The following is a 25,181-nucleotide window of genomic DNA, read 5'->3' as shown; positions in this document are numbered from 1 at the left end:
GGAAGGATACTGTAAAATCCCCATTCCCTCCCCACTCCACTAACCTGCTTTCCAGCTCCATTCTCCTGTACAGGGCAACAAAACAAGACCCAGCTGATTAGCTGGGATTCGGGAGGCAGAGAATAGACTGGCAGGGCCAGTCAGAGGTGGTATTTGCTGGTTCTCCGAACTACACAAAATTTCCGCTAGTTCTAGTTTCTCCAGAACTAGTCAGAACCTGCTGAATACCACCTCTGATAAATTTACATTATTGGTGGTATCTTCAACAGGACTAGTAAATAATTCCAGAATATTTGGCGATATCAAGAAAATGTAACAATTTTTTTCATATTTTTCATAAAACACATTCACAAGAGCAAAAACTAGTCCAACAAGGCTGAAGTATTCCAGCAGTTTATATTTTATGCTGACCAGATTTTATTGTTCCTCAAACCAGCATGACATTCTCGAATTCATCCTAATTTTAAAAGTTAAATTGCCATAGCTGCAACACTACTAGTCAAGTCAATATAAAGTGAATGAGAAATAAAACCGTAGTTTATTTCAGCTAGTGGCAATTGAATGGGTCTTAAAACTTGAACCTCTTGAATGGGTCTTAAAACTTATTTGCAATCGCAGTCTTATCAAATCGCAGCCCAACGCCACCTAAATCCAACTTTCGACGAGCGTGAGTTGAACGCATTGGGCGAAAAGAGGAACAAGGACAGCAAAATGCCTTGTTTCGCACGAGACAGTTCTGAACACGTTAGGTAAAACTTCGTTCCGCACACTGACTACGAGCTGATTTAAGCGTTTCAATATGCGCTTCCCTTCCGCAACCTTCCTTCTTTCCAACCTTCCGGAGACCAGCCGGAATTGAGGTGGGCGGTTACAAAGGCAGCAGCCGTGAGATTGTATGATCTCAGTCATCCCAGGCAGCTTTCGAAAGCGGGATTAGGGAAAGGAAGATACCTTCGCGGGACAGACGAGCCTTCTAAACTCTGAACATTGAACGCAACAGGTAAGGCCGCGGAAAGTGGGGTTACCCACTCGGAAAGGCCACTCGGGGAAGGGAAGGTGAACAAAAAGAAAATCAATGAGTCTCTCACCCCCTCGTGGGATTTCCTCCAGTGACGAAATGAAGTCTCTCCAGCGAAAGATCTTTCTGGGACTTTTGCTGTGCCCGCCCGATTACTTGCTTTGCTTCTAAATCATGTCGGACAGGGCGGATGGGCAACGTGACTTAAGCCGAAAGATGTTTTCGTTCGCTTACTTTCCTTTGTCCTGCTTGTTCAAGGTATATGCTGCCCGTCCGAATCGGGTTTCTGACGATTAAGAATTACGATTGGGCCGAAAACAAAGTTAGCTTGAGAAAGAGAGCTAAGAAGTTATTAGTGGACGTAGCTAAGTCTTGGTTTTCTTGTCGCAGAGTGGCTCTGACATAGTCGGATCTGTGAATCCACCAGGCAGTCTCGAAAAAGCGTGTTGTGATTGCAGCTTGTCCAAGAGCCCTTGGGAAGCAGTGGTCCCTTCGATTCACAGTCTCTTACGAAAGCGTGTTTCAGCACCTGGGAATGTTGTGACCAAGGTATTATTGAAAGAGGGGAAATAAGTCAATCCACAGACAGGACATGGCTATGTTTAAATTTGTCTCGAGGTTAACAGCATTAAATGCTAATTAACTATTTACATCAAGGCTTTTCAAACTTGGTAAGTTTAAGACTTGTGGACTTCAGCTCCCAGGATTCCTGACCTGGCATGACTGGAGGAGGAATTCTGGGAGTTGAAGTCCATAAATCTTAAAGCTGTCGTGTTTGAAGACCCCTGATTTACATATATGTCCTTTCATCCATGTAGTTCAGGATCTCTTGCTCTGTGAATGGGATTTTGTGAGCCAGGCAACTTTGCCATGCAAAATTCTATGCAAAGGAAATGTGGTAGCTTGGCCTATGTAATCCTGTCTTCAGTGATTACATTCCTCTTTCCTCTGATTCTTGTGTAATTTCTGGGAGAAGTCTAATGCCACTTATATTACGAAACCGCAATCGTTATACAGGTTAGGCTAGTTTGTGAGAGTTCTGTAACCTGTTTCTATTGCAGCGTTCATTGTACTTGACTTGTGCTAACTTGTGTCTGATATTCTTAGAGCGAGATTAATCCTTTCTAAAGTCTATAGTGACTAATTTATTAATCTTTTCTTGACAGGCACCAGGCTATGTTATTTTTTTACATTTTGCTATTTCAACTGCTTATAATTTTACCTGCATTTCCTCACTGCTCAATACAAATCAAGGAATCAAAGGGTGCAATAGAAGAAGGTAACTTGTTTACATCAACCGTTGTAAACTTTTGTATTAAAATTGTTCCTAATATGAAGGACAAAATCAAAAAGGTATAATTATAATTGTATTACTGTAGCCTAATTTAAATGCTGTGGCTCAAAATGGTTCAGTCAGAGTGCAAGTGTCGTGTGTGTGTGTAATATACATATACATACATAGAATTGAATTGAATTGAATTGAATTCTTTATTGGCCAAGTGTGATTGTACACACAAGAAATTTGTCTTGGTGCAAATGCTATCAGTGACCTAAAAGAAAAGATATATACATTAAGAGTCAAGAATCATAAAGTACAACACTTAATAATGGTCATATAAGCAATCAAATACTAGGAAAGTCAATATAAATCATAAGGATACAAGCGACAAAGTTACAGTCATACAGTCACAAGTGGGAGGGGATGGGTGATAAGGAATGATGAAAAGATTAATAGTAATAGTAGTGCAGACTTTGTAAATAGTTGGACAGTGTTGACGGAATTTGTTTAGCACAGTGATGGCGTTCAGGAAAAAACTGTCCTTGTGTCTAGTTGTTCTGGTGTGCAGTGCTCTATAGCGTTGTTTTGAGGGTAGCAATTGAAACAGTTTATGTCCAGGATGTGAAGGGTCTGTAATATATATATGTATATGTGTGTGTGTGTGTGTGTATGTGTAATATATATATGTATATGTGTGTGTGTGTGTGTGTGTATGTGTATATATATACATGTAAGTACCCGCGAAAACTTAAGAAAACATTATATATATATATATATATATATATATATATATATATATATATATATATATATATGTGTGTGTGTGTGTGTGTGTGTGTGTTGTGTGTGTGTGTGTGTTTTCTTAAGTTTTGCGGTGTACTTACATGTATGGCCTTCAGCTTTGTTCGGGTATTTTCCCACGTCATTATAGTTGTGCTTTTAAAGTTGTAGCAACGTTTCAGCAGAATCTCATCTTCCATCATCAGGCTTCTGTATAGTGTTCATCTGTGAGTCAGACTTTTACAGTGGTTTCAGATTTAAATTTGGTGCAGCCTATTGCTGTGCCAGAATGGTTTTTTCTTCATCCTGATTGGTTGGGAGTCTTGGTCTGTGTTTATTGGTCTTGGAGTTTGCTGTGTTCTGCTTGATTGGTGTTTCTAATATTTTCTGTCTGTTTTTTGGCTCTTTTTGTATCTTGATTGGCTGGCAACATTGTGTTACTTTATTGGAGGCCTTTAGTGCAGCTTGGCTCCGGGTAAATGGACGGCTATCATTAGTTAGGAAGCTTGGTTTCATCTGGGTGCCTGGTTGGGGTGTGTTTGAGCTGGAGGTATCAGGGGGGATCTGTTTGTGCCCAGGTGTTTGCCTGGCTTGTGGTGTGGAGATTTTTTTGTTTGTGAGTGCAGGCTTCCAAATGATTGACAGTCTGGTGGAATCATCTCTTCTATTCATGCTTTCAGGTCTTTTTTCAATCTCTATGGCTTCTCTGATGATTCTGTGGCTGGGGTTTTCTATAGTGGCTAGGGTTTTGGTGCCATTGAAGTTGATGCTATGACCTGTGGCTTCCATGTGTTGGACTAGTGAGGAAGTGTGTTCCAGCTTTTTGACTGCATTTTTGTGTTCATCCAGGCGGGTACTTATTCTTCTATTGGTCTGTCCAATGTATGTGGCCGGGCATGATGCACAGGGGACTTCGTATATGCCTTGGTTTTCTAGGTCAATTTTATCTTTGGGGTTTCTAAGGATGGCTGCTATTTTTCTGTCTGTTTTGAAGGCAGTCTTGATGTGATGTCTGTGTAGTATCTTACTAATTTTGTCTGTAGTACCTCTTATGTAGGGCAGGACAGCTGTTCCATAGGTCTGTTCATCTTCTGGGTCTCTATTATGTCTCAGTGTGTTTTTGTGGATCAAGCCGGTGATTTTGCTTTTGTGGAAGCCGTTGGCTGTCAGTATTTTAGTCAGGGTGCATAGTTCAGTCTTAATGTGTGTCTTGTCTCCAGGCGTTTGGTTCTAGTAATTAGTGTTTTAGCCACGGAGTTTATCTGTGCTGGGTGGTGGTGGGATTGGGCGTTGAGGTAGCGGTTAGTGTGTGTTTTCTTCAGGTATACGGTGTGTCCTAGTGTGCCATCTGTTTTTTTGTAGATTAGTACATCTAGGAATGGTAGTTGTTTGTCTGTTTCCGTTTCCATGGTGAACTTGATTTTGGGGTGTGTGCTGTTTAGGTGTGTTAGGAAATTGTTTAGGTTTTCTGTGATTTGGCCCCATGGAAAAGAAAACCTAAACAATTTCAGAGAACCAGTAGTTCAGAGAACCAGTAAAACGGGCCCCTGGCTGGCCCTGCTCTTCTCTGCCCACTCCTCCATTCCCTGCCTAGTTAGTCCTTATTGCTTATGCATGACATCACACACATGTGCAACAATCGCTGACGGCCACAGTGGCGCATTGGAGAAGCGGAGCAAGCAAAGCCGGAGGTCGGTAATTTTCACTGCAAAAAGCTTCCAGACTCCGTATCTTTTTTTCGGTGTGGGTGCAGTCCAGCCGCACCGAAAAAAATATGTGGCAGCTGCAGGCATTCATGACAAGGGCGATGTGGGCTGGCGGGGAGCCCAGCGACAATGGCTCAGTCCTGGCTTGCCTTCCCTGGCAGCCAGCCACAGGAGGAAGGTAAAGTCATGGCCGTGGGACGACGAAAGAAGCAGTTGTGGGGGAAGAAATGGGGAGATTAAGGGCCAGGACCTCTGAAAGGGGAAATGGGGTGATGCAGAATTAGCCCAGGCCTTTGACAGATTAGGCCACAACTGCCTAGGCAGAAAATAGGTAGATGGGTTAGGGAAGGGAGAGAGAGAAAAGAAAGGGGGGGGGGAGAGAGAGTGAAAGAGAGATAAAGGAACAGAGAAGAAAGTAAAGAAAAAGGGAGAGAGAGAGAAAGGAAGAAAAGGGATAGACAAAGAGGGGATGGAAGGAAGGGACAGAAAGAAAGAGGGAAAGAGAGAAAAAGAGAGAAAGAAGAGACAAGAAAGAAAAGGGAAAGAAAAAGGAAGAGAGAAAGGAAGAAAAGGGATAGACAAAGAAAGAGGGGGGATGGAAGGAAGGGATGCAAAGAAAGAGAAAGAAAGAAAGAAAAAAAAAGAAAGAAAGGGAGGGAGGAGAAAGTGAATGAGATATCTAGTCCAACCACCTGCTCCAGCAGGGTTAGAAGGGAGTTTGTGTATGTGTGTATGCATGGCTGTCAAAACTCAAAAACCTGTCAAGTAACTCTGGGGAGGTCAGTCATAAATTAGAACACTTGCTAAGCACCCGGCCATTAAGCGAGGACCACTTGTATTTGGTTTGCCAGTCACATGGCCACCTGGCCACGCCTGCCCAGTCACATGACCACCAAGCCACACCCACAAATTAGGCCACCCCACAGAACTAGTTAAGAAATTTGAATCCCACCCCTGGGTTGGGGGCACTGAAGATAAGTTTGTAGCACCAAGGGGGCGGTGGGCTGAAAAAGTTTGGGAACCACTGAACTAGATGATAGAAATTTGTCAATCTGCTAACTGTAGCCCTAAACATTTTTAAAGTTGCCTTGACAGGCTCTAGTTTCACCAAATTTGATAGCTTTTTGAGCACGTTCGGGTTCTTTTTAATATATTCTTGCAGTTTATCTTCTTACAATATTTTTCTAATAAGTAACTTAGGTAAAGATGAATAATGAAGCAGTTCTAAAAGTTGTTACAGATCTATATTGATGCATGCTAATGTAACATAGATATTGGAAGAACATGGGTATATTTTGTAGCATTAGATTTTGGTGAGATTTGCCTCTTCTCCCTTAAAAAAGTAATTGCCTCAATAGTTTTGTTGACTGGAAATTGAGGGAAGAATGGGTGATACCATTACAGTAAAGGGGTGATTCCATTCCTCAAGCACAAGGTGGCCTTGTCCCTTAAACTCTCAGGCAAGTCAGTCAGTTATTGTATGAAGGAAAAAGTGAGAAACAGAAACTCAGCTTTGAGACCTCTAATTACATGAGACACATTCCACACTTGCCTTCAATTTTTACTCCTAAGTGACTGCAAAATTAAAGGAAATGTAAAAGTAATGAGTTTCAATAAGATTAAACAAGACATGCTAAGGAACAGTCATATCCATACTATCTGAATGTTTTGATTATAACTCCAATATTCTCTTAGTTTTGGTTAAGTTGACCTTTTGCAGTTGTAAATTAGCAGATCTGTAAGATCTAGCATACCATGTCCATATATTCCAGTTGTGCAGTCTTACAGAACTCTATTCCTTGATTATGGGAAATAGTTACATTTTCCTAAATAACAGAAAATCTCTATGTGCAGTTTATTAAAATAGCTGTAGCCCTCTGCAATGCATAAGCTTTCCTATGTAAAATTTCCTTTCAGTGCTATGAAATAGAGATTCCAAACAATTAGCTTTTTGCCCTAATAGTAACAAGTTAATGTATGTGTATCTTTTCCTTGGGAATTCCACTAATGTATGTTAAAATATAAGAAAAAGTCAAGGCAACAATAAAATAATGCTGCCAAACAAAGCTTTTCCCATCTTTTGCATTTTATATAAAAATGGAGATAACTTTAAAACGAGGCTATTAAATAATACTGTGCTTATCAGCTCTTCTGTTTCTATCGTTTTGTTTGGAGAGAAAATTATGTCTTGCATCTTTTGAAATTGCAGGTTTTTCTTTTAAATCATTGTATGGTATTGTCATACCTTGCAGTATTTAAGTAAAAGATACTTTAATTCACAGAGTTCAGTAATAATAAATGACAAGCTAAAAAGTGAGTTCTGTGTATAATTTAAATCACAAGGACCACACGGTTTCCTGGTGTGACTTGGGAAACATCATAGATTAAAAATATATAGTGTGATTAAAAACATTCATTGAGTGGTATCTTGACTTTCTCAATGTAGCAGTAATTAAAGAATGAGCTTACAAAGAATTACATATAAGAAATAAATTAGGGAGGTGTTAAATATTTTAACAAATCCTTGGCATTTTGAGATATTAACATTATTTTAATTATATTTTAGTATTCATCCTTGCAGAGAAAGCCAATTTATTCATTGGACGACATCTTCTATACAACCGATTTGATTTTGAACTAATAACCCAAGGAGATCTTGAAAGGGAATGCTATGAAGAGCAATGCAATATTGAGGAAGCAAGGGAAATTTTTCGAGATTCAAAAAAGACAGTAATTATTTAACTTACCAATTCTATTGAACATTTGACATGTGCATGCCTTTTGATTGTTGCTGACAAGTCAACAGCATACTCTGCATAGGAGCAGCTGTTAACTTTTTTATATATATACCCTAACAGTGAAGGCTTCTAAGTTAGCCCTGGTCATCTTGTTCTTCAGTTGTTTGAACTGATCCTTTGAGAGTTGTATGCAATGAAAGTTCATTTTAATCTATGCCGATTAATGTACATTCAAAGTGACAAAGTTATTCTAAGTTCTGTCACGCAGGGATGGAAACTATCCCATTTAGAAAGCTGCTATCAAATATACACTTGAATGTCCCTTATACTGTAAATCCAAACACAAGTGAAATAGGAATACCTACTTTATTTTTCTTGGGACTAAGAAAACTGCCTATTCAAACTTTGTGTGATCACTTTAGCAGTGACAAGACCATTTCATTTACAAGTCAATGTCTTGCAGAGAAAAGGATTTGAAATGTGTAGTGGGTATGTGGATATTTATTTATTTTTATATTTATCTAGAAAAGTATGGATCTCAACTTATACTGCAAATGTATGAAGACACTTAGGATATGATTTGTAAAAATTGTATGTGGATGATGTGAAAAAATCTTAAACGCTATCCAGTTAATGGCAGCGATGTTCATGCAATCATATTCTATGCAGTACTTTTTCTAGGAAAAGATGTGTTTCTTGTGGAAATAGTTTCCTTTTTCCAGCATCAGATTACGGTACGCTGGATGCTGGATCACTGCAATGGTGTTTGAATATTTACTCAAGTATAAAGACAGAATGTCAATCAAATAAACAGAGCTGTCACTTTGAGAAACATCATTCAGTGCAACTAATGTGTCTCATTCTGAGAACGTTTCAATAATTGTCATGATCCAACTATTTCAATTTGTTTCTAAAGTAACTCAAAATAATTTAAAATATAAAATCACATCTCTCCTGTCTTCCTCTTCCCCAGTATCAAAGACAATTAAAATTTCAAATTCAAAACAGTCAATATGTTGAGATTTAACCAGCGCATTATAAGTTATTCTAAATAAATTACTGGAGTATTGATTTTAACATTTGAAAGCAAGTACTATATATAGCCAAACTTGGTCAGGCTCGTATAGACATAATCTAAGCATGTTTGTTTTTGTTTTCTTAGATGTCTTTTTGGTATGAATATACTCTTAGAAGTCCTGGCTCAAAAACAGGTAAGACAAAAACAACACTAGTGATGTATTAAAATTATTTTGACATATAGTATTTTGATTTAATTTTCGGTCTGTGATGTATTACAGCTGTTTTTTCAGTGGATATGGCAGACAAGGGATCCAAGCTGTAATCAGTGTATTTATCTTCAATAAGAAAGTTATTGTGGTTCTTCTGATAAACAGCAGAATAAAGGAATTGTTGACACCACCATTTCAGCAAAAATGATTACATTTATATTAGAAATGGGTATTCACAGTATTATGCTTATTAGGCATTTTCTCTTTTAGATGTATTTTATAATATGAAAAACTATTCTCTCAAACTAGTAATGCATAGGACAAGGTTTTGTTAACCCAGATATTTCATTTCCTGCCATTATCTGATCTGTCGTATGTTGTGATCATGCAAGTTATATACTTCATTAAGTTCTCAATTATCTGTTGATTAATGTATGGAAATTTTAAGCAATATCCCAATATCACGATAGAAAAATGTCTGCTTCTACAACAGTTTGTAGTGTTCCCCACCTGAATCTCCTTCCCAGATCTTTCCTGTTACTGGTGCAAATTTGAAGGGCATTAATATAAAACAGGGTGGATAAAAATCAATCCTTTTAAAAAATGGATTTTTTAAAATTTAAATCGGATTTTTTTAATATAAATTTTTATTGGTTTTTAAAAACAAACATAAAAACATAAAACATAAAAACATCAAGCCATCTTCCATATGTGTACATACAGTGTGCTGGTTGGTTTACAAATTGTTTTGTGCTTCCATTTCGTAGTCTTCAGCTACAATTACATTGCATATAATCTCGTATTTTCAATCAAAAATTAAATACCTTAGTATCATTATTAATCAATCATTTGACTATACTTTTAATCATTCATGTTTTACAAGATAATCATAATTTACTTAGTTTGTTTTATAATAGTTCATATTATCATCCCAAATCTATCCTAAAATCATTTTGTAGATATAATAAGAAAGAAGTACATCTTTATATATTTATTATTTTCTAAGAGTCTACATATTTCATTACTGTATTTTATTGTCTAACCATTGATAGAATAGATCCCAATTTTTTTTTTTTGTAAATTTTATTTGAGTTTTCACAAAGAGAAAAAAAATACAAATAAAACATCTTTTTTGAAAGTAGCGTAATCCCGGGTTACATTTCTTTGTACAGACACAAATTCAGGTTCATGCTCATTTTTATATTCTATTCCATATCTTATTACTATTTTACATTTTCTGCATAGCTTCTCCCCTCTTTTAATTTTCTCAATTTTATTTTAATTATCTCATCTCAATTCAAATCATTGTATTTATATTTTTTTGTCTGTCCTGTTTCAATTATCTATTATCTTTTCTCATTAAACAAAATTTCTCCTGTAGTTACTGATTGGAGTATGACGCCTTTATATCTTTTCCCTAAAGTTGTAACATTCAATATAATACATAACTTCCATTCGGATTCTGCTTGGTACATTCTTAAAATACACACTGTATTCTTAAAAAAAGAAAAAAATTATAAATGTATATAATTAAAACAACATTCCATTCCAATTCAATTCTATCATTAATATTAATATTCATTAAAGTCTTAAGATCTTTAACATTACTTTTCAATTAAATATCATACTTCTATGGGAACAATTATAAGCTTTCCATAGTTAATTCCCCCCCTTCCTCACTTATATTTTATAAAACATTAACTAATTAAAATGTTCCCGTTCCTTCCTAATTCAATTTTCTCATTTATTTTATTTCACTTATTTTATTCACAAAGATTTCACTAAATTACACTAACTATTTTATCCCTCATTTTAATCATACGTTGTTTCCAATTTTCTAAAGTTATTTCTATTACTAATATAACAATACAATCTTATGTACCTTTACAGAATCCCTTTTTCAGTTAGATTTTCACCCATTATCTCTAAATAGGTCCTGTTTCTCTATATCTTGCTCCGGTCCTTTGTAACTTCTTTTCCTTTCCCTCTTCCCTCTCCCCTTTTTACCCCCTTGTCTCTCTACCTCTATTTCTCTCTTCTATATTCCCCTTTTCTGTTGCTTTCCAGTATTATACTTATTTTTCGAATTATTTTTCTTTTCTTTGGTTGTTTTTTTAAGTCTTAAATTCTCCATTCTCTTTCCCCCCTTTCCTTTTTCTTCCCCACATAGAATTACTTGTTCATTAAAGATGGCTTCTTCTTTGTCCCAGTCTTCTTGTTCTGAAGTCTTTTCTTGTTGTTTCTCATAGTTCCAAATCTCCATTTCTAAGAATTGAAAAACGAAGCCAAAAGAACCCTTCCCTTCTTGTGCATCTTCTTTGTACTTTTTAAGTTCCATTTTCAATTCATCCAGAAGTGGTGCCATTGTATAAATTTTTAAACAACCACCCGATTGATTTTAGTCATTCAAATATAATAACCAAGAATCCAAAGATCACCAAATAATCCAAATACACGCAAGCTGTTTCTTTTTTGCTTTTTTTTTTCACTTTCTCTTCCTGGGGTTACTATTTAGTTGCAAAGTTTCAGTTAAAATGTATCTTTTAGAAGTCTTGTTGAAGTTTTACTTAGATTCTTTTTAATTCCAGGCAGTCTCCTTCCGCTTCCAGATCCTGCCCTTATTCTTTTTCTCTCCCTTCCTGCTTATGAAAAAGAATTTTTTTAATGTCCAGAAATCTTTATTATCCCTTTGGCATTTTGTTTTATTTTCAGCTTAATTGCCTATTGATGTCAAAGCGGATTTTTCCGATTTCTTATTTAAGTCTCTTAGTTGTCAGTATAGGGAAGGAGAGAGAAGGAAAAAAAAGCCAAACCTTTCCCTTTTCACTTTCCTTTGCTGCTTCCGACTCTTCTTTGGGAGCGATGTTACTTTTTTGTAAGTTTAAATTCCAGGGTACCTTGGTTGTTGCTTTTACAATTTAACCCGGTCAGCCAAAACTTTCACTTCTTATCTTCCTCCTGCACATTCTTTTCCGGTCGAGTTCTTCTTTGTGGTGGCCATTTCTGACCACCACTGCAACCGCCTTCAGGAAAGGGAGTAATGGCCAGCTGAGGAGGAGAGATGCGGCTCTCCTCGACCCTGCTGGCGGTCTCCCCCCTCTTCATCACCTCTACGGGGTGGCTTAGCCCCGAAACCAGCCGGCTCGGGGCGCTCCAGCGGCGAACCCAGACAGAAACCGTGCACGATCACGGATTTCTTTCTGTCGCCGAACCCTTTCAAACCGGAAGTCCGAATATATCCCAAATTTTATAAAATTGTTTATCCTCTTGTTCTCTAATTTCAAATGTCAATCTACTCATTTCAGCACATTCCAATATTTTATTAATGATTTCCTCCTGTGATGGTATTTTCTCATTTTTCCAGTTTTTAGCAAATACAACCCTAGCCTCTGTTAATACATTTACAATCAGGTATTTCAAGTCTTTACTATATATTTCAGGCAAAATTCCCAATAAAAATATCTCTGGTTTCAAGTCTATATGTTTTTTTGTCATTTTTTCCAACCACATGTGGATTTTAGTCCAGTATTTTTTAGCATCCGCACAAGTCCACCACATATGGTAATATGAGCCGGGTGTCTGATGACATTTCCAACATTTTTCGGATTTTTTTATTTAAATGAAATTTATTTTAATAAAATACTTTTGGAGTAAAAATCTATCTAAAGATATTAGGGTGGCCCGTTTTCAGGCTGGTTGGTTTTTTTTGGCTGTTATCAGCCTGGTTTTGGGGCTGTTTTGGGCCTGTTTCCTAGCCCATTTTCGGCCTGTTTTAGACCTGGTTTTCAGCCTGTTTAGGAACTTTTTTGTGCTGTTTTGGGCCAGTTTTTCAGCTGTTTTGGGCCTGCTTTTTGACTTTTTTTGGCCTGTTTTTGAGGCCATTTTGGCCCATTTTTCAACCCATTTTCGGCCTGTTTTGGGCCAGTAGAGTGCTGCAGGAGGCCATGGAGGGTGAAAATGAGATGGTGGGGCACACGCGGCCTGTTTTAGCTGCCAGAGGCATTCTGGTCGTTCCTTTCATATTTCCAGGCCAGCCCCATGGGCCAGATTTAAGCACCCCTGTCCTAATCTATCCAATTGGGGAGTTTTTAGATATTCTTCAAGGAAGGCAATTGTCTTCAGCTGGAGCAAAGAAGGAATATTTTGTGTTGACTGAGTTAAAGGTTAAGGTACTTTATTGGACATGTTTTATTTTCCTCTTTCCTTTCTCCTGTCTATTTTCAATTGCTACAGCTTGAGGAGAGAAACCTCATAACCAAGCATTTTCACAATGGAAAAAAAGCTAAGAGATTTGCTTGGGACTCAGAGAGTTCTACTTATATCCATAGAAGGGATTTTTGGATCTTCCTGTCTAAAGGCCAGAAAATTGTCATACAAAGTCACTAGAAAGTTTACTAGAAATGGAAGCATACAGGAAAAATAAGGCAACCCACCCCCCGCCCCCACAAAGCCTGTTAAAACTAGTCACATTACCTCCATGAATAAGTTGTTGGGTTTCAGCAAGTTTTGAGAGTTTCTCATACAGAAGTCACCTCTGACTGTTACTTGTCACCTAGTTCATTAGCATTTAAGACCTATAATTGTACTTCAAAAGATGTATAATGGGTATATTACTTTTATAAATCTCGGAAATAAGGAATTTATTCCCTATATTTATTGGCATACTGTGATCACATTTTCTGGCAATATTGGATTAAAGTGTAACTTAGGGTAGATCAGAAAATACTGTGAGGGTTGAATACAGTCTTTTTTCTTTATGTGCAGATGGCAAAGGAGCAGAAAAGATTGACGTTATAGGACTTTTGACTGGACTGATTATAATTGGAGTGCTATTGGTTATACTTGGATTGCTTATTTATTATCTGTGCCAAAGAAAATGCAAACCAAGATTACCAGGGTAAGAAAATAAACGTTATAGTTACCAATATTATTTTCAGTGTTGATAACAGCATTAAACATATTAGGACATAATTTGTATTTATGTTTACATTTGCCAGTTATATCCTGCATAGATTTATGCTGTATGTACCTGATAACTTTTGGAGAATTGGTGAGCTGACAGAGGTTTGAAGAACAAATATAGTTACAATATTCAAAAAGGTGAAAATGATTGACCCGGGAAATTACAGCTAGTTTAATGTCTCTGATGAGCAATCTATAATAGAACAGATTGTCAACACCATGATGCCAAGAATGCTACTGTTACCTGGAGTCTGCATGAATTTGTCAGGAGCAAGTTAAATTCGTCTTAGGTTTTTTTAATGACAAAGTGACTAGTTTGGTAGATGAAAAGAATGTTGTGGGTGTAGTATATCATATTGTTAGGATACTGGGCAGATAAATATGGACTGGACCAGGGGTGTCAAACTCATGACCCGCAGGCTGGATACGTCATATGCTGTCCACCCCCACCCCCCCCCCGGTTTAGCAAAGGGGGAAAATGTCACAATATGTCATGTGATGCCACAAGTTTAACACCCCTAGAGTAGACAGTAATAGGATCTGAACCATTTGCAACTATCTGAAGAAGTACACCCAAAGAATGCCCCTTAAATGATTCTTTGTCTTCCTGGAGAGAAATATTGATATCCTGGTGCTGTACTCATGGCCCACGTCTTCATAAATGACTTTGAATATATGGAGATGAAATGTATACATATTAAATTTGTAGAAGAAAAAAACAGGAGTCATCTATAACAGACCCCTTTCGGCCCGGCCGCCCTGGCGGCACGCGGGCGCCGCCATCTTTGATGAAAGTGCCGGTGACCTCACGAGCCATCAAAAAGGGTGAGCTTGGGTAGAAATGGCTTCTACCGGAAAAGCTCAAGAAGCGCTTTTTAAGCTCGGTGAGCTCACCGGAAAGCTCAAGCACCACAAAGGCGCCCGCAACCACACGGGACTCGCCGCCCGGGCCCTGATCTACAACATACAGTCTAATGATTGCAACAGCCACTATGTATGCCAAACAGGCAGAAGACTGGCAGAACGCATCCATGAATACCAAGTAGCAGTCAGAAGACATGATGAAAACTCTTTAATTTCACAACACATGAACAGGCTTAACCATAGTTTCAATTGGGAAACTGACTATCCTAGACCAAAACATATTCAAAATGCTAAGGTATAGACGTAAATAATATTTATATACTATGCAAAAGAGACAATCAGCAAACCAAAAAGGGGAACAAAAAGACCAAAACACCTCCCCACCTGCAATCAGCCCCTAGATTGAGTATAGATTAACTCCAAGATTAACATCAGACTAACAATCAAGAAAACAATACCCCAATGAAGGGACTGCTAACAAGTCAACAGTAAACAATCAAACCAAAGAATCTCCAAGGCCACTTCCACCAACACTTGACAGGGCAATCCATTAAAACAGTGGTCCCCAACCTTTTTTGTACCAGGGACCAGTTTTTCAAGGACCGGGGGAGGGGGGTGGAGAGATTCTATTTTCCATTCCCAAAACTTTTTGTTTACCCTACAACTAGCATTAAAGACACCTGACTGCAGTCTCTCTAGTTCTAGGTCTTGCCCAGCTGTGTAGCTACAAAATTTCATGCAGATGTTCTCTTATCTCTGTTTGGTAAAAACAGGAATTGAATGAGCATTTAGTCAGTGTGTTTTCCCTAGGAAGCTCCTGTAGTCCTTGTTTAGGGATCATTCAGAGCTACGATGGACCTCTAACATCCAGCCCAGGAAGAAACTGCTTCAAAGAAGCCGGGGGTGGTGGCTTTTCCTGTCGCCGCACCTCCTCCGAAGCGCCCGTTCACCCCCACCCTGCCCGCCCGCGGTTCAATCCAGTGCTCCGTTCTGCCTGCCTGCCTGCCTTCGTTTCTGGTTGTTTGGGAGCAGCTTCAGCTGAGAATAATAACTATTCGCCTCTTTTTATCAGCCGAAGCTGCTCCCAAACAACCAGAAACGAAGGCAGGCAGGCAGGCAGAACGGAGCACTGGATTGAACCGCGCGTGGGTGGGCGGGGTGGGGGTGAACGGGCGCTTCGGGGAAGCTGCACCGACAGGAAAAGCCACCCTGCCGGCTCCTTTGAAGCAGTTTCTTCCTGGGCTGGTGGAGGAGCGAGAGAGCGACTGAGAGAGGAACGAGGCGGGAGGAAACCGAAGCCGCTGAGCTGGAGAGCAGGACAGGCTTTGGTTGCTTCCTCCCTCCCCTTCTTTCATTTGTGTCCTTGATCCCTGATCCCAGCAGCATTCACCGAAGGCGAAGAAAGCCGCCATTTTTTTTATTTTTTTTATTTGCGGCCCGGTACAGAGTGCTCCACGGCCCGGTACCGGTCCGCGGCCCGGTGGTTGGGGACCCCTGCATTAGAATATACACTGAGAGCAAACCCCACTCTTACTAGCATTGATGATGTTACCTATTTTGAGTAATGAAATGTCTGCAAGCAAATAACAAAGCTCAGAGCACCCCCTCACAAATAAGATTTAAGTATTTAAGAGAACTTGTGGTCCATTAATAATTAGGAATTGAAGGATAGGATTAATATGGATAATAAAAAGGAAGTTAGAAAATGGTATTATACTTAGTCCAAATGTTGGTTTATGTAATTCAATGTAATTCAACTCTACAATTCTCCAGGGTTTCTTTTTGGATTATTTTTAGCCCTAGCTCGATGTGGCAGGTCTTAATCTGTGACTTTTTCTTATGTATTCATAAAATCTATTTCTGAGTCATAATGCTTTTCAGAAATCTTGAAATTATGTGATATTTTTGTAAAGATTAAATAATATATTAAAACTTCTATATTTGTATAGATGTTTATTTGAATATTGTAATGTGAGTAGCGAAAATTAACAATTCATATTTTCTGGCAGTAAGGGAGCTGGTGTTCCAAAGCTGAAAATAAAATGGTGTATCATTTTTTTAATAACACATGCATTACAGTATACATCTTGTCACATCAGTTGTCTTCCAAAGAAGTGAGAACGCTTATCCTTAGTGTGATTGGTTTGTAAAGCATATCTAGAATAGGATTATTCCTAGAATATTGATAGTTTTAGAATGTACTTCAAACAAGTTGTATTTATGATTAATTGCTGAAGTCATCCCTTAACATGTTCTTTGGTAACAAAATATTGTGGAAGAGAGCTTTAATCCTTGCAAATAGTTTTAACTTGATAGCCTATGAAGGTATGATACAGCTTCTTAAAAATTGGATGAGTGGTTATTGAGCAACAACATAGCATGACTGTTCACCAATAATATTTTCAATAAAAAGGAATACTTGAATGTTATTTGTTTGTAATTAATCCTTTGAATCAACCATAGCAAGCTCTAAAAATCATGACATGCAGTATAAATAAAACTCTCTTCTCAGCTTCTGTGTAAGATTACCTTTTCAAATTGTTACAAGGTGTGCAAGATATGCACATCTCACAATTCTCTGTAATTGTGAATTCCGAGTAATAACTTCAGCAGCCTTCAGTAGTCTTTGATAATAGATCTTAATTCTTTTTATAAAAGTAGCATTTCACTTTATCCTTTTAAGAATCACCAGTAATGATGGCAGAAATTTACTTCTTTTATAATTGTAATTTGGCTTCTTAAAATAGCAGACGACAATTTCTGTCTCCAAATACTATGTGATCTTGTGGTCTGAAAAGAGATATGACAATAACTCGTTGCCCATATCCATTAGCCTGCGTCATTTTGAAATGTCTATTTTAAAAAATGTTTTCTGTATAACTACTTTGTTTTCATGCTTATCCTTTCTGTTCATTATGCATAGAATAAATAAGTACCCAATAGTTATTTGTAAGGATATGTTAAACATCATATTTGCATCACGTGCAAGTAGAAATAGAGTGTAACTATTTAATTGTCTGTGTTTTGTCCTAAATTCCAGCTGATTTTGTTATTTCCCCTAGAAAGATTCACATTGTTGTAACAAGATATCATTTCTTCAGAACTTTGAGTTAAAAATGTCATGTGAAAAGATAGTGAAATTAATGTTTAATTCAACTTAATCTCTACTTTGAGCTAATGTATAAATGTATAAAATACAATAAATTTCCTATTAGCATTATTTTATTTTCAAATGCAATGTCTTTTTTCCCATTAACCCAAGAATATGTGAGTATATATATAATTATCCTGTATTACCTACAAGCAGTGTTATATTTCACGAATGATGGCAAATATATGTCTCCCAGGATAATCTGGATCAGTCACCTCTGGTCCCGGTGACTGACCCAGATTGGATCCTTCAGTGTTATATTTCTCAATAAGTTTCTGGACTATTTTGTCAATTATCAGATTTGTTATTCTCATCTCCCACATGTAAGCTACTTGATAAGTCACTGCATTGTAACCATACCCTAACCACCAGAAAGGAGAAATAATCAGTGAAAGCAGATAGTTTTTGTTGATCAAAAGAAAACAAAATATGAAATAAACCTGAAATAGAAATATTTGAAAGCTTCTGAAAATTGAGTTTAGACATTAGAGCAGTATAGTGTGTACTTATGACAAAGCGGACCCTGAATTTGTGGGAAAATGCTAGAAAGGTGTGTACTTATGAGAAGGTGATGCTCTTAAATGGTGATGCTCTTAAATTAGCTTTGTGAATCTGTTTTCAAACTATGTTCAAGTTGTCCATGTTCAAAAGTTTTACTGAATGACTTTGGACAAGTCATTTTCAATTTAACCTACTTCAGAAGGATTCTTCTGGGATTAAAATGAAGGCAATCCCCATTTTTGGATGCCTTAAGCTCTGGCAGAAAATAAACCACAGGTCTTTAGGTTGCATGAACCTGGAAACAAAATCATGTTTTTGAAAATTTTATTTTCATTTAATGGTAATGGTAATTAAAGACAATAATTATGAACAGGGATCTTTTACAAACCCATTTCAATAAAAACATTCCATTGTCCCATATTCAATATAAAATTGTTTCAAAAAACTTAACAGTACACTCCAAATGCCCAGAATAGTTAATTTTTATCATAAAATCCTACTGCCATTAAAACCTCTGATGGATTTATAAATAATTTATGGAACTTGACCATTTAACAGCAAAAATGGCCTTGACTTGGAGATTAATGTCTACTTGCTTCTGTGTTTTCTGTTCCAGAAGCCTCTTGGAAATCTTGCTAACTATTAAAAGTACATAGAAACCACTAACATGAATTTTTATGTTAGAATGAAACATGAAATTTTAACAAACTTTTGGTTCATAGTATCCATAACCAAACTAGGATTATAATTGTGGCTTATCTGAAAATGAGACATTTCCTGGTTCATTTGCTTCTGCTGCTATTTGGCAAGGCTAACAAATCTGGTGATATCATCCATGCTTTTTGTTTAGTATTACACATCAATCAGGAATTTGGGCTTGCTTTTCTTGGAATAAGTATTCATAAGCATTTTTCCCTTGGTTTGTGCTCAGATTTGTATTCAGAGGTTACCATTGTTGCAATTTAACAAATCACGGATTAACTTTGTTTTTTTCCATCAGAAGACATTAAGGGAAGTAGAGGGTTGCCTGATCCAAGACATTTTTTCAGAGTATTGATTCACTATATTTGTGACTCTGATTTCATAGGAAGGATACTTCCTATCTCTCTCTCAAAAAAAATTATGAATCTCTTTCAAATTATGATTCCATGGTGTATCACAGAATCTAAAGAATGAATATACAAAGGGAAATATTGGGAAGCTGGAGTTTTTTAAGAAAAAAACCTTTACCTTTCTAAAAGTAGACAATTACCTTTCTCAATGTGACTTCTTTTAGATGTATTGGGATTAATGTTTTCAAAATTCCCATCCTGGAAGATGTTTAGTAAGGTTGTATTAACTAACTTCTAAACTAGGAAGCTGAAAATATTGTTAGCAGTTTCAATTGATTAATTAGCTTGACTTTTGATTATCCTTATTCATCAAAGATGTTTTTTTTTAAATTCTAGGTGCAGAGGCTGCAGGAGCAATAATTCTTCCATCGTCTTCCAAAGACAAGAAGAGGTTTCTTTAAATCCTGTCCCTCCTTGTACTATAGGACAGATAGGATTGCCAACCTATGATCAAGCAATGGCATTAAGAGAAAATTATGATTCTCCACCCCCACCATATCCTGGACATTCAGGAAAGCTCAAAGTATTCAAAAAGTCTCTCTCTCTTCCGGGTCCTTAATGAACAAACATGATCTATGAAACTGTTGAGAATTAGTCTTAATAAACGATGCGCAGCTGAAGTGCTATAGTATAGCATTCTAAGACAGTGAAAAGAATCTCTGAAGATGCCTGTCTATGATGGACTAAAGGGTGACAGGTAAACAAGGAACCCATTTCTCCAATGTTCTGATAATTCTGAAAGACTCATATTGTGATATTTCCATTTGCGTGTGAAAATCTATACTCATCTTAGCTCCTATGCATTTTGAGCCATTGAGTAAACTGATGTGCAGTTTTTCCTGTTTCTTATAACTGAAGAGTTTTATTTCCAATTCTAAAAATTACATTGGTTTTCTAGCATATTTTTCTTTTGAATTTTTCCCATAAAAATGTGTTTGGGTCAGTTTTTAACTCCTAGTGGCTACTTGGTCTAGTCTCTACAGCAGTGATGGCTCACCTTTTTGTCGTTACGCGCCAAAAGTGCTCACTCGTGCCTGCACACATAATGCAATGCTCACACTGACCCCCCTGCCTCTGTCCCCTACGCATGCACACGTGACCTCCCACATGCGTACTGTACGCCTCTGCGCATGTGTGACCTCCCACCGCACCTCTGCACATGCACACGTCTTCCCCTACGCATGTGCAGCAGATACCAGACAATCAGCTGGCTGGTGGAGGGAGCGCACATGCGCAGTGGATCTGTTCCGGGCGACGGCTCATGTGCCGGCAGAAATGGCTCCGCGTGCCATAGGTCCGCCATCACAGCCCTAGAGTATGTTGGCAATAATGTTGGCAGAAATACTTTTCCAATGCTGCCTTTCTAGGGCTAAGAGAAAGTTAGTAGCCCTATCCCTATTTCACCTTTGTGCCTAGGGCAGGATAAGAACTTAAGTTTCTAGCCCAATGCCTTAATCACTACACCAAACTGGCTCTCCTATGATAAAAATGTTAACACATTAAAATTTCAGTTATCTAATTGAATATTTTATGTTTCTTATACTAGGAAGAATATATCCATATGGGTGTTATCAATACGTTTTTTTATAAATAAAATATTTGTACCTAGTTCTAGTTTCTTTGTTAATGCCAATTAAATAGTGAATCTGAAAATGTCTGATATCTGAAAAACTTGCCTTGCTTTAAGTCAAAGATCAGTTTAGATGTTAAAACAGACTTTCACGAGGAGCTCACAAAGACATGCAATTACTACTCATTATTTATTTGAAGGGCAATATGGTTGCAAGGTGAAGTGGGTCACAGCAAACAAAAGTGCATCTGGATTTTCAGAGGGGAAAGGTTTTTTAAAAATAAAGCTATACTTATTTCAAGGCAGTATTAGCCAGTATTAGCAACTAGATTCCCATAGCAATCTGTTCCCAACCTGGTTCTTTAAATTTTCCAAAGGTGATTGTGACAACTATTTTTGCTTCTTACCTAAGAATGACAGAAAAGTGTCTTCAATTTTCAGCCCACATGAAAGAATTCTAAAGAAAGTTTGACACTGTTGTCCACCTTTGTCAAAATAATGAAACACAAGATAGTTTAATCTATTTCCTCTGCACAATTCATAATGGCAATGTTGTAATCCTCTCCCTATCTGCTGAATGAGAAAAGTCTGTGTCTTCCTTTTCAAATGAATAAAACTTCCAAATTCAAACGTCTGTATTTGAAAGTAGGTCCCTGTGTGCCAGAGTAAGTACTACAAACTTCCCTCAGCTGTTAATCTCAAACTTCTTTTAACTGCATTTCCTACTATCCCCAGCTGCTCTCTAGGCACCAGCACAAAAGTTGGAAGTCAGTAGTAGTACTTCTGTGCTAAAACGATGCATCTTATTTTTTTCAGCATTCATTTTTACATTATCTTGTTACTACTTATAATTCTCAAACAAATACAAAAAATGTTCATTCAGCAGATAGGGAGAGGATTCTAACTTACAAACATTGGAAGCAATTTAAAACACAATTTATAAAGTTCCATTGTTCAGGTATTTTACTTCATGTATTCTGAAATAGTAAATATATATGTAAAGAAAATTTTCCACACCTTTCTTTTGAACTTTCAGCAAGTGTCCCCACTACCTTGGGGAAACTACTTTGCCTGTATTTTCTATCATGTACAGATATACCTAATAAAGAAGACACCAAGAATTCAAATCACATTTCTAGTGGGTAGATGCAAGAAATTTAAGACATTCAATGTTAAATTTAAAGCACGCATAAATAGGCAAAAATTGAAAATGTGTCGTTTTAAGCAGACAAGCTACCTGATCCCGAAACCATTTCACGCGTTATTTTGTTAGCCTTTTGTTAGAACAACGTTTTATAACACGCGGAGGCGTAAAGCAACCATCTACAAATCCCAGCAAAGTTTTTCATATACAGGCGTTGCAGAGATGGAAACCGCGGGAATAGAGAAGGCATTCTTGCCGCCGCCGCTTCATTTCGCCAGCGCGGGAACAAAGTGAGTCGGAGCAATCCCTTCGCGTTCCCGCTCGGCGCCCTCTTCTTTTCTCGGGCTGCAATTCCAGCATACCGGCCACAGCAGGAAGAGCAGCGGCGGCGAGCGTCGTTTCTCGTGTCCTGAAGCCGATCGGGCCTCAGTCAATTGCAGCAGGGTGGGAGGGGCAGCCTGGGAAAGCCACAGCCCGACATGGGTCTTCGGCAAGGCAGTTCGCAGCCCTCGCTGCCAACTTGGCCGCAGCGCGCCGCAGCTCTCCAGGCTCCAAGCCGCTCTCCCGCCTCTCGCAGCGGAAATTGAGGGGAGGACCGGGTGGGGGGGTGGCCGCCGCCACAGCTGCCCTCCTCCTGCGAGCGGGAAGGGGGAGTTGTCCCACTCTACTCGGTCCGTTCAGCCGACACCCCCCCCCCCACTCCGCCCCGGCTGGCCGCTCCTTTACGCGCCAGGCCCCGAGCGCAGCCCGGCGTCCCCTCCTTTCCCACTCGTATGATGGACAGGAACTACCCACCAGCCCCTAGCTACCCTGATCCATTGAGTTCGGCCGCCGCTGCAACGTCTTCGCAACCCGCTACCGTCTGGGCCTATGAACGGGGCGTCAGCAGCCTCAAGCCCAGGTAAGGAGGGTCTCTGCCTCGCCAGCCCGGGGGTGGGGTGCGGTGCGGTGCGTCAGGAAAGGCCGGGGATTGAGACGAGGCCTGCCGTCCCTCGCGCGCCCGCGGGACCTGCTCGCGGCGCTTTCGCCTCCTCCCAGGCTGGGCGGTTTCCTTGATCCGTGGCGTGGCGTGGCGTGGCGTGGGACAGAGAAGAGAGGTCTCCGGGAGAATAGAGAGGGCGCGTCTCCGGGGTTGGGGCCGCCAGTAGGGGAGCGCTCACGGGGTCCCCATTTGCTCGGAGCTCAAGCGAGGATTTTAGAGGGGCGTAGCAAGATAGACCTGCGCGTGGAGGGAGTTTTAGGGACAAAGCAGGAGGCGTTGCGTGGTGCGACCGAGGAAAGACGCTGGAAATTCGTGGCTGCCGTGGAACCCCGAGACCCGCTTTTCCACTCTTCCCCACCATCACACACACGCTCTTTCGGTCTGGAAAAGCGTGCGGTCTCCCCCCCCTCCCCACGCCCACCCGGGGAAAGAGTTCAGCCTGACAGAAGTCCCCTTTTCCCCTCCTCCCATTTCCAGGGTGTCCTCGCCACTGCAAATGCAGAGGGATGAGGGAAAGCTCTTGGCCTCCTCCTCCTCTTGCTTCCAAGGTGCTTGTGGGGCAGGCCGTTCAGGTTCAAGAGTTCATGTTTACTTCCTGCGTTGCCTAGGGAAGGTATTTTTGAGGTCTCTGGGAAAAACAGGGAAACCTAAGTACACCCCCCTTCAATGTATTAATACAGCGTAGTAATGGAGAACAGCCCCTTAAAGAAGTCTTTAAGAAAGGTGTGGCTCCGTTGATTAACTGAAGATTTAGAGCATATAAAACAAGGGTAAGATGGGCCTTCCCTTTGAAAATAGAATTTTGCTAGGCTATAAGGTGGTAGCCAGGGATGGGGATTGCTAATTTGGGGGGATTTCATCTGAAACCACCAGAGACTGGTTTGAGTTCACCGTTACTGATTCCCAATACGTTTTCAGTCTTATTTTGCCAGTTTGTACTTTTCCCTCCTTCTTTATAGGTAGAGGTTCTGAAGCCTACACTTTAAAAAATTGATTCATGCTGAAACTTGCTTAAGAATATTCGCCTCCCAGGGCTAGGACACAAACACAAAGAATACTTGATGGGATACTTTCCAAGGATATTTTATCAGATAGAATAGCAATTGGCTTTCTCATATTGGAGACATGAAGTAAAAAAAAATTAAAACTATGAAATTAATTTTAATATAGATGTAATAACATGTTTAAAGAACAATCTGTGTTGTTTCTTAAGAGATGTTACACATGTTTACCAGTGATTTATAAGGAACTTGTCATTTATTTGGGCTTTAATGTGTGCAGTGAGTATAAAATAACAACAAAAATACAATAAATCTTTAAGCCTGTAGGTGAGCAAAAATTAAATTAGCTTTGGTTTCTTCAGTTATTCTCTGATGGCTTGTATGCTCTGTATATTCTTTCTTCCTGTTCTGCAGCTATGTCACTTCTGAGAAGACTTGTTTTGTAGTTTAACTTAACAAAATGTAGCAAAATATAAATAGCCCAAAGCAAAAAAACCACATTTCACTGAAGGAGTAGGCAGTTGTGCAGGTAGTCCAGTGGTTAGTCCATCAGGGTAGAAACTAATAAAACTGAGTTTTCATTCCACCTTAGGTATGAAAGCCAACTGGGGGACCTTTGGCCAATTACTTTCTCTTAGACTAACCTACCTCACAGACTTGTAGAGAAAATAGGAGGAAGGAGGAGAATTGTGTGTGTATGCTCCATTGAGTTTTTAATAAAAGTAATAAAGGCAGGATTCAAAAAAAATATGAAGTACAAAAAGGTTCACCTGCAAGGTGAGAAGGTGGAGGAGAAAGCTGTCCAAAGCAATGAGGAAAACATTTTTAAAAGGGGGGAATGATTTCTTAAGTTGATTATACAGTATCTGTTCATTTCTTCTGGGGAGGAACCAGTCAGTTCCCGACTAAACAGTCAAGATTTGATTCTAATGTGAAGATTAGTGGGAAAGATGACTCAGAATATCTGGAAGAAATCTCACTCATCAGCTTCCCTCAATCCTAGATTTTATTAACTTTTCCTTATATAGTTTTATTGCAGTAAACTGATCTATAGTGAGCTCTTTTAATATTTCAGAATGTATCATTCAGGTTATTCAAGAAAATAGTTTATAGATATTGATTATTAGCCCATGTTAGAGACCAC

General features: G+C 38.7%; 2 protein-coding genes across 5 annotated transcripts in view; both read left to right on the top strand.

The window, feature by feature from the left end:
• Window positions 1-745: 745 nt before the first annotated feature.
• Window positions 746-24,508, top strand: PRRG4 (proline rich and Gla domain 4). 2 transcript variants are annotated; one of them, XM_087951038.1, is made up of 7 exons: window positions 746-1,000; window positions 1,409-1,567; window positions 2,185-2,297; window positions 7,350-7,513; window positions 8,684-8,732; window positions 13,515-13,647; window positions 19,677-24,508. In XM_087951038.1, exons 3-7 carry the CDS (start codon window positions 2,195-2,197, stop codon window positions 19,897-19,899), a joined length of 672 nt encoding a protein of 223 aa, XP_087807164.1. In that variant the 5' UTR covers window positions 746-1,000; window positions 1,409-1,567; window positions 2,185-2,194; the 3' UTR covers window positions 19,900-24,508. The 2 variants fall into 2 exon arrangements, with proteins under 2 accessions (XP_087807164.1, XP_026520581.1); XM_026664796.2 differs by lacking the exon at window positions 1,409-1,567 and having other exon boundaries at window positions 749-1,000.
• The window catches only part of QSER1 (glutamine and serine rich 1), a 53,144-nt gene continuing 50,239 nt past the window's right edge, over window positions 22,277-25,181 (top strand). For 2 of the 3 annotated variants that reach the window (XM_026664795.2, XM_026664794.2), the window contains exon 1: window positions 22,823-22,955. In XM_026664795.2, coding sequence (XP_026520580.2) covers window positions 22,828-22,955 — 128 coding nt within the window. In that variant the 5' untranslated portion in view covers window positions 22,823-22,827. Of the gene's footprint in view, window positions 22,345-22,822; window positions 22,956-25,181 lie in introns of those variants that run through there. The other variant, XM_087951037.1, reaches the window with a different exon arrangement.

This window comes from Notechis scutatus, chromosome 1, assembly GCF_049901735.1.
Source record: "Notechis scutatus isolate UNSWTSFEM ecotype Mainland chromosome 1, rNotScu1.2, whole genome shotgun sequence".
Classification (NCBI taxonomy): domain Eukaryota; kingdom Metazoa; phylum Chordata; class Lepidosauria; order Squamata; family Elapidae; genus Notechis; species Notechis scutatus.
This window is presented reverse-complemented; position numbering and strand designations above follow the sequence as displayed.